The sequence below is a fragment of the Borostomias antarcticus genome (assembly GCF_949987555.1).
Source record: "Borostomias antarcticus genome assembly, chromosome: 2".
NCBI lineage: Eukaryota > Metazoa > Chordata > Actinopteri > Stomiiformes > Stomiidae > Borostomias > Borostomias antarcticus.
Genome location: NC_140235.1, coordinates 5,618,800 through 5,628,678, shown reverse-complemented (window position 1 = coordinate 5,628,678; position 9,879 = coordinate 5,618,800). Strand labels below are relative to the sequence as shown.

The following is a 9,879-nucleotide window of genomic DNA, read 5'->3' as shown; positions in this document are numbered from 1 at the left end:
CTGCACAACAGCCCCCGCACAACAAAACAAACACACACACACACACGCACACACACACACACAGAGAGCATGAGCTAATACCGGAGAAGCCAGATCAACTTTAATGAAGTTCAGATAAACGGGTCTAGACTGTATCCTCGCCGGAATGGCTTCATTGAGACAAACTGCATTATGACTACACCCAATACATTACACTGAAAACCAGGGCATGCCTGATTATTAACGGTTTCACAATAAACAACTGTCACCTTTCACTAGTTTCAAATTCCTATTTTATTTACTGCATTATTACACATTGGGTACAAACATAAGTACAAACATTTTACAGACCATCTGTATTATAAGAAAGAACGCCTTTACAATAACACAGGTCACAGTGCTGCATATGAAGGTCTTTTCGTATGAGATCACGAGCAGCACAGTGACCGCTGGGTAGTGGCTGGTCAGAGGGCCAGCGTGACCACACACACACTTAGCGTGGCGCTTTGTAATGAGAGAGCCACAGTGTGAACTGTTCGCCCGGCGGGAGCGGCTTCGTGAGAGGTGAGAGATGCGTCCGTCAGAAGGCGCGGCGTGACATCAGAAGTGCTGTGTGGCGGCGGGCCCGAGGAGGAGTGGCCCCAGGCGCAGCGCCGCTCGGACCGGGACGCCCAGCTGGCTGAACCTCAGCAGCAGCTCCGGGAACGAGGGGACGCCTGGAGAGAGAGAGGAAGGGGAGGCCGACGCCCAGGTGTGAGGCGCGGACCGCGGCGAGAAACGTCCCCGTTCAGATAAACGTAGCGGGGGCGCGCCGCGGGGCGCGTCTTACCTTCCAGGCGTGTGCGAGCCGAGTTCCTGAAGCAGGGGATGGAGTGGTAGACCAGGAAGCAGGACAGCATGGTGGACTGTCCGTCCACTGCCAGGGGCCGGCCGCTCAGGTAAGCGCGTAACAGCTCGCTGTTATCTGGTGGGAGGGAGAGGTTGCACGATGTACATAGTCATTATTCAATTCAACAACAACAAAAACTTTATTCACTCCCAGAGGGAATTAGATTAAGGTTAGAGTCGGCTATGTCTGTCAATGTAAATTCCTATCTTTTGTATGTCCGTGCCCAGAGAGGTGCGTTTCTATGCTCGCTGACGTGATGCTAGTTTGTGGTGTTGGGCTGGTGGGAGCAAGCTGACCCAGTTCCCACAACTGTTCAGCTGTCAAACCCTGCCGGCATGCTGTGGCAGGTCCTGCCAGAGTCCCTGGGAACAGTCCCGGAGTGTCACAGTAATACACACATGCCCACACATGCCCACACACGCACCCGCACACACACACACACATATACACCCCACCCACACACACACACTCACACATATACACCCTACCCATACACGCAACCACACACTCCCACACACACACACACACACACACACACATATATACACCCCACCCACACACACACCGACACACTCACACACACACACGGACACATATACACCCCACCCACACACACACCGACACTCACACACACGGACACATATAGACATTACCCACCCACCCACACACACCGCATATAATATACACACTGCCATACATCCTCCCGTTACTAGTACGGTGGCCTGGTTGGACCACGCCCACCTGCGAGCCAGCGGTCCAGGGATCTGTCGGCGGTGTTCTTCATGACGGGGAGGAACTCGGAGCTGAGCAGCGCCCCCTGGCCCTGCGCTGCCCCCCGCAGGCGCGCCTGCAGCATGCGGCTCTCGCACAGCTCCAGCACCAGCCTCATCTGCCACAGGGCGAAGGTCTCGCTCAGCTCGCCGCCGCGCAGGCCGCGCACCACCTGGGGGGAGGGGAGGGGGGGGGGCGGAGACGGGCGCGTTCACGCATCAAACGCACACCTGTAAATGTGCGTACCACACGCACGCGCGGTATCCCATGCTTTCATTGATGGGCATGTATGGTCATCAAATTTGCTCAATTTAAGCCATGCACAAACATACCGTACCGTACATACATGTTTTCTGAGAGTCTTACCTGGTCGATAGCAATGTATGTGGGCAGCATCTCAGGGTTCTCCTGAGTCACACACTCGTACAGGATGGCAGAGAACAAGGCCAGCGTCTCCTGTCTCTGCACAGTCGGGACACACGGAGGAACGTTCGGTGTATCAAATCAGACCTCAGAGAACTAGTTTGGGGGGTGAACTGATAATGGTGCTTTCCCATGCAGATAAAGGCTCTTTTAATCGCCAGTGTTTATAGCTTAGAGCTACGGCTCTCCAGAGTCAGACTACCTAGCGGAGTGAAAGACGAGAAGCGTCTGAATGACATCATCGGAGTGTGGTCCAAAATTACTGGAGTCCAGCTTGCTCTCTTTGGGAAACACAGGTGGTCCAGAAAGCAGATAGAATATTATCCCAGCCTGATCATGTACTGGGCAGTGAATTTGTAATCATCGGTGTTATGTGTCGGTGCGGAAATCAAACCGCTATGCAAATTCTTTTATCCCGTCTGCCATAAGGCTGCTAAATGCACAATTGTAGAATGAAATGCAAATTATTTTGCTATTGTGAACTTACTGTGAACTGTGAATTATTTTGCATCCCGCTATGCTGTGTTGTCACTGTTTGTGGTTTTGCTGAAGTGATGATACTCGACTGTGGATGTTAAAAGAGTTGTAAAGTTGCATGCATGTTTAGCCCTGTTTTAAGGTTACTTATGATCATATACAATGGTTCAGATCAAAACGTTGACAAAACTAGCACTTTTGAGAAAGTCTGATAATTGCTCTACCACCGTTTTGGTCATACAATGGATGTGGGTGGGCACCGTGAAAAATCATTCAAAAAACATGATTAACTCTCAATTTTAAAGACAAGAAACTCACCGAGGTGTTAGTTGGCGTTCTGACATATAATTCGCCATAAAGTAAGATTCTAGTTCATCTGGAAAGGCTCTTTTAAATATTTAGCATAGAACTATTTAGTTGCAGCACATACGTGTGTAAACTTCCGCTTGAACTGATTCCGATCTCGCGCAATGCCTTGAAGTACTTCCACTTCCTGAATCCCCTCTGTGGATTGATCTACACAACGGTCGCTTCAATACAAGTCAATGGATTTCATAAAATGATCAATAAAACCCTACAGGATTCATACTTTGCGGCGAATTTGATGTCAGAACACCAACGGACACCAATTACCCCCTCGGTGAGCTCCTTGTCTTTGAAATCGAGAGTTTAACATGTTTTTGAATGATTTTTCATGGTGCCCACCCACATCCATTGTATGACCAAAACGGTGGTAGAGCAATTATCAGACTTTCTCAAAAGTGCTAGTTTTGTCAACTGTTTGATCTGAGCCATTGTATATGATCATAAGTAACCTTAAAACAGGGCTAAACATGCATTTTCCCTTTACTACTCCTTTAACGGTTGTATTGTTTATCTCTTTTGTCATATTGTATTTGTGTTGCTATGGACAGGTTGACTGTAGAAATGAATTGCCCTTCTGGGACTAATAAAGTATTCTGAATCTGAATCGGAGGAGTGTGTTCCCATTCATCGAAGTGGACGATATGAAGGCTCCGAAATTACTACTAAAAAGCTAAATGTTGCATCAAAATCTTTAAATGCCCATGTTTAGTCTTATTTTGATGCTTATTTTACAAGTGGTACATGAAGAACGGTTTTGGTTTAATTTGCTTCTTGTTTATAGGTTTTCCAGCGTCTTAAAGGAAAACCAGATGAAATGCTAGTGTGTGTTCCTTCCTGCACGTGATCTCTTGGAGGCAGTAAAAAACGGTCACACACTCCGGCTCCACATGCATTTTCTCTTTAATGAATGACTTTTCAGCCTTCAGACCTTTTTGGGGAAAACTTGGGATCTCTTATCAGTACTGGGTGAAGGGCACGGAGGGGCCTTTATTTTGGAATAATATACTGTTTTCATGGTGGTTCTAGGATCTGAGAAACAGCCGTCCTCCTGGGATTTTCGCACAATACTTACTGTCTCTTGAGTTTACAGAGAAGGGTGCGAAACAAAAAAAAATTCATTTGAGCGGCGGTTCTGTGGTGAAAACACCTCGTTAATGAGAGAGGTCATGGGAGAACGGCCACACGCGCTCAAGCAGAGAGAGGCCAAAGACGGCTGAAATAACAGCTGTTTACAACGGTGTTGTGCAGAAGGGCACCTTGTTGAATCCGTGCCACAAAGAATTCAGGCTGTTCTTGAGGCAAAAGGGGGTCCTAACCAGTACCAGATAGGTGGTCCTAATAAAGTGGCCACTGAGTGTATATGGGGGTACAAAGTTGGAGTCAGATATTATTCATTACTTTATTCCCTGCCGTCATCGCAACAGTAGCGGACCAAAGAATAGATGGCTGGTCTAGATAGCAAATACAGTAATACTTGAGGTGCACTTGACTCAAGCAGCGTCTCTCAAGCACAAATAACTAAATAAATCATAGCAAGTCAAAAACAGCCCGTGCAGGGACTCATCTAACTAATGGATTTCACAACAAGCGGATTTGTAGTGAGCATTTATTTATTTATTTTAATTTAACTAGGCAGGTCAGTTAGGAACGAGAGAGATGCTACCGATTCACTTGTTTTCTAAAGTTTCAATTATAAAGTAAAAGTGGAAATTTCCTGTCATTTCACGGTGTCCTCGGTAAGACGCATTCAATAATACCAATTCCATCCACTCTGCTGGCGTGACCTTAACGAAATGGGATTCAAGTGATTATCGAGTGGATTCTCCAAGGAGGGTATGTGTTTGTGTGCTCCGTAGCTTTCACCCTCCTCCTCTTAGTCCACTCACGTGTTTCATGCCGTCTGAAGCCTTGCAGAAGTACTCAGCAAAGGAGACCAAGGCGGCGTCCGAGGTGAACGTGGAGATGGCTTCTGGCTGAGAAGGACAAAACACATCCACTTTAGTACATAGGGCACTGCAAACAGGGTCTGCAACCATGAAGCTACGCTACCACTCGGCTCTGGGCCAGACCTGCTGAGTGGTACAGGATATGCTGTTATTAATACCGCTATCATCGTGGATGGGATGTGGGCGGGTCAGAAAACTGCAGAGCTTTATATTGGGTGAGAATGCAAATGAAGATTATTGACAGTGTAGGCTATTAAATACTCTATTAAAGGCTATTAAAGGATATCTCCTTCCCTGTTTGGTTAATAAATACATAGACTCAATACACAATCCACTCATTAGTCCAGCTCAGCACTGAGCAGCCCTATATTGATCCCAGATGAGAGCCGGTACCGTATGTGCTCAATAGCTATTGATGTTTCTATGAGAGCTTCACATGCTCTGCTATACACAATATCAATATGAAGATAGTTATATATTGTAGCAACCACCCGTTGCATGTTACTTCCCATGTTGACAGTGCGCTGTGGGGCCTGTCTGCTATCTTGCCACATGTATGCTTATCGCATGTTAAAAATATGCTATTAGGCGTGTTCAGCTGGCGCCTAAAGGAACAGGCTGTACTGTGGTTTCTGTGTAGAACGAGCTACAAAAAAAATGAGCGAGGTTTGTTGATGGCATGATAACCGGAACCCTCTGGAACAGAGTCCAGCCCAACTCTCTATGGTTGCAGAAAGCCCGGGTCCTGGGCCACACCGAGCCCTCCGTCCTGCGCTGGGGGGGGGGGGGGTAGTGTTTAAATTCAGTGAATTGCATGCTAAGGTTTGATGGCCTCTTCATTCAAATGGTAATTCAATATGCCAGTGAAACAGCGCATCCAGTCTATTGCATTTACATTTTCTTGTGACCACGCTCTTTTGGTGTCAAAATTCAAATGGCGATGCAATCTGAAGACCCGCCCCTACTCTGCCTCTGATTGGCTAACTCTAACCCTAGCATAAATGTAGTGTTCACCTTGAAGGTGCGGACTTCAGAGTTCCTGTTGTTGACGTTGGGCGCCAGCAGGCTCTTCCAGCCGCGCGGGTCGTCCTTGTAGGGCAGCTGGCCTGCGCGCAGCTTCACGTACAGGACGCCGTCTCGGGACAGGATGGACCTGCAGCAGGGAGGACGGGGAGATGGGGGGGGAGGGAGGGACGGAGGACGGGAGGGACAGGTCCCAAAAGATCAGAGGGAACCATCTATAGACTGGGGGGGGGGGGGGGGGGGTAGTATTTTTCACACCAGATGCCCCATTACTCCAATGAAGAGTGCAGTGTGTGGTACGTACTCTAGATGCTGAGTTCCTTTACTGAGGTCTATGGACAGCTCCCAGTAGCGTGGCCCTTTCACCTTGATCTGGGACAAACAAAATCAACCAGAGACAATGACCAGCTGCACCACAGACGGAAATAGGAACGGGATGTACATGTACGTTCAAGGACTACGTTTGTCCCGGCGCTAGAAACTACATTTCCCCCATTACCCGTTTGAGGAGCTGCAGCTCCGGCAGCATGGTGGGGGCCATCAGCTCCACGGTGGTCTCCTCGTACCAGTGGCTCTCCTGGTGGGGGCGGACGGACAGGACACGGACGGCGTCAGACAACGCAGCTGTCCTACGTTGGAACTGTCATGTACTCACTATGGTGACCTTCAATCGTCATAAAAACACCCACACGTTTATATTCATACGCACTAATTGAAACACTCGAGTTCACACACGAGCATACAATATTGTGCGTGCGTGTGTGTGCGCATCTATCTACTAGGCTATATTTCCTGGTGGTGTAATGTGTCGGAAGTATTTTCAGTAGGTGTGTTCACTATGTGGTGGCCTGAAAAGGCTGTGGCTGTATGTGTAGATGGTAAATGGTAAATGGCCACTTATATAGCGCTTTTCCACCTTAGCGGCACTCAAAGCGCTTTACAATGGCCTCTCATTCACCCATTCACACACACATTCACACACCAATGGCGGTAGCTGCCATGCAAGGTGCTAACCTGCTCATTGGGAGCAATTTGGGGTTAGGTGTCTTGCTCAAGGACACTTCGACATGTAGACAGTTGGAGCTGGGATTCGAACCACTGACCCTTCGATCATTGAACGACCCGCTCTACCAACTGAGCTACAGCCGCCCCTTAAAGATAGATATTCAACTGTGGTGCTGTAGCTAAAAACGTATGTTTCTAATCACGTGACATGTAAAGCGACAGGTGTGTGTGTGTGTGTGCATGATTGGACGCATGCGGAGGCTGGGCTGTGTGTGATTGGTGCAGAGAGCAGCAGGTCTCCTCCCTGCTGCTCCAGGTAACTGAGATAAGCAGAGCTGGACAGACGGAGGAGACATGTCCTCCATAGACAACCTTTTACATTCCTCAAACACACACACACACACACACACACACACACACGTATCTCAGGTTAGACATAATGATTAAAGAAGCACACACACATACTCTCACTCACACACACAAACAAACACACTCAGTTACACAAACACACACAAACAACCATACACACACACACACACACTCAGTTACACAAACGCAAACAAACATATACATACACACACACACATACATACACAAGCACACAAAAGTGACTATTCATGACTAAAGGCAAGCATAGAAAACAATGACAAAGGGAAGCTAACGCTATACAAACAATGGCAACTTTAACTGGAAACCACACATGCGTCACATGCATTTTTCAAATATTTGAAATGCTTGAGGTGCGGTTGACTCTAGCTTGCCTTGTATTCAGCTGCAAACTTTGAGCCCTCTGTCTGACGAGATTAAATCAAGCGCGCCCTGAGCACTTTCAAATATTTGAAATACGCACTCTGTCAAGCCCGGCCAGCTGGACCTGCTGACTAAAACGCAGACTCTGTGGTTGTAACTGTGGCGCCGCTGTAAAAGACAGGTATCTCAAAAATGAAGTGAAAGTACAGTACTGATACAGAAACTATTTAACAGAAGCCTGGCAAAGGGAGGGTGACAGGGGGGACGTGACAGCCGTGGACTGAGGTGACAGGAACACCGGTTAGGCGGGAGGGAGGGTGCAATGGAGGCAGATGAGAGAGACCTGCGGTTCCTCTTTGGCTTGCTACATTAGTACTATGCCGTGCTGAGAGGGTCAAGGCTTTTCAAAGAGCTTCTGGGCCGTACGAAGCCGAGCACACAGCCTCAGAAGATCATGTAAATTCAGAGGTTTGAGCATCTGTGACACATTCAGACTTCAAAGATTCAAAGACGTGAAACAGTAGAATTAGTTCAGTCTGGTCCCAAAACTACTTCCAGATAAGATGTTTTTTTTAAAGAGGAACTGAGCCGCGCCCGGCCCAGGCAAGCTCTGACCATACGCTTACCAGCCTGGCCAAGGTACAGTAGCTCTAGGTCATTCTTACTGTAGCAGGATATTGCAACCAGACTAGATCCAGGTAGGTTCCTGACAGGTGATTGGCTAGTCAACCTTAGGTCTGAGAAGGTGAGAAGGCTAGTTTACCGTATGTATTGTCCAGCAGCACATAGCAGGGTGCAGAGCAGCCAAGTCGAGTAGTTCTGGGATATCTCTAAGCAGGATAGGTCTGACAGGTAATCGGCTGGTCTACCTAGATCTGACAGGTGATTGGCTAGTCTACCTAGGTCTACCCCGCGGCCTCCTCCCAGCCGGACACGCCTGGAACACCTCCCTAGGGAGGCGCCCAGGAGGCATCCTCACTAGATGCCCGAACCACCTCAACTGGCTCCTTTCAACGCAAAGGAGCAGCGGCTCTACTCCGAGTCTCTCCCGGATGACTGAACTTCTCACCCGATCTCTTAGGGAGAGGACCAGGTGGCGGGACTACAGGTCCAGGACCAGGTGGCGGGACTACATCTCCGCACTGGCCTGTGAGCGGCTAAAGATTCCCCAGGCAGAGCTGGTTGATGCTGCCAGGGAAAGGGATGTCTGGGGCCCCCTGCTGGAACTGCTGCCTCCGCGACCCGACCCTAGATAAGCGGATGACGATGGATGGATGGATGGATGGACCTAGGTCGGACAGGTGATTGGCTAGTCTACCTTGTAGGTGACGTCCAGCAGAGCGTAGCAGGGTTTCAGGGTGTCCACGTCCACCGGCACCAGCAGACGTGGCTCGGCCGCCAGGACCCCCAGGTGACGCAGCGCCTGCAGGTGGTACCTGGGTTGGGGGTAGGGGGGGGGTTAAAGGTCACAGGACCGCTAAGGTCAAAAGACCCCTCTTTGACTGAGGCCGCGTGGCGCCGTTTATCCGTACCTGTTGTCGGTGCTGTGTGCGGGGAAGTGTGGGTAGAGAGCGCAGAGCAGGGCGGCGATGGCGGGGTTGGAGGTGCTCAGAGTGTACCTGGCAGAGGTCAACACCAGGGACTATTAGATGACCGCAGAACACAGGAAGAGAATAACAGCCCACACTGAGGAATGTACAGTACACAGTGTGATCATGTGAACGCACACTACCAGAATAGAAAAGCACAGGTAAGAATAGCACACATTCAACTAAACATCTAGGGGGAACCCAAGGGTGGGCAGACGTTCCAAAGCCCAAACAATGAACTTCCCTGTTTAAAACAGTTGTCTATTGTTAAAGCGCCTCACGTCGCTCTGACTCACAAAAAGCCCCACTTAAATATAATGGCTGGGGGGTGGGGTTAAGTGTGTACTTGGGTTGGTTCAGGTAATCACGGTGGTATGAAGAGTGTCGGTACTTGCGAGGGTCAGTCGAGGTGAGGGGTTGCCTCGTCCCCACTTCAAAAAAACAGAGAGATTACTCTTAAGAACCGCCAGTCAGCCAGTCTCCATGGCAACATCTAAAGAGAGCTTAGTGGGATGTAGCGCAAGCTGCCGAGACACCGCAGTGCAGACAGAGGTGAAACAACAGCATTGTTTGGCAGCAAAGGCTGAGCTATAACGAGATTCACAGTCACACCTGAGCAACGGTCAATGTCTGTTTATTAAAATGTCTGTTTACACCGGGG

General features: G+C 49.0%; 1 protein-coding gene across 2 annotated transcripts in view; it reads right to left on the bottom strand.

Annotated features, from left to right (window-relative positions):
• Positions 1 to 304: 304 nt before the first annotated feature.
• anapc1 (anaphase promoting complex subunit 1) overlaps positions 305 to 9,879 on the bottom strand; it is a 44,947-nt gene continuing 35,372 nt past the window's right edge. The window contains exons 39-48 of one of the 2 annotated variants that reach the window (XM_084451952.1): positions 9,162 to 9,248; positions 8,948 to 9,065; positions 6,374 to 6,451; positions 6,179 to 6,246; positions 5,866 to 6,004; positions 4,792 to 4,878; positions 2,006 to 2,101; positions 1,610 to 1,811; positions 809 to 943; positions 305 to 695 (exon numbers count right to left, since the gene is read on the bottom strand). In XM_084451952.1, coding sequence (XP_084308078.1) covers positions 580 to 695; positions 809 to 943; positions 1,610 to 1,811; positions 2,006 to 2,101; positions 4,792 to 4,878; positions 5,866 to 6,004; positions 6,179 to 6,246; positions 6,374 to 6,451; positions 8,948 to 9,065; positions 9,162 to 9,248 — 1,126 coding nt within the window. In that variant the 3' untranslated portion in view covers positions 305 to 579. The other variant, XM_084451953.1, reaches the window with a different exon arrangement.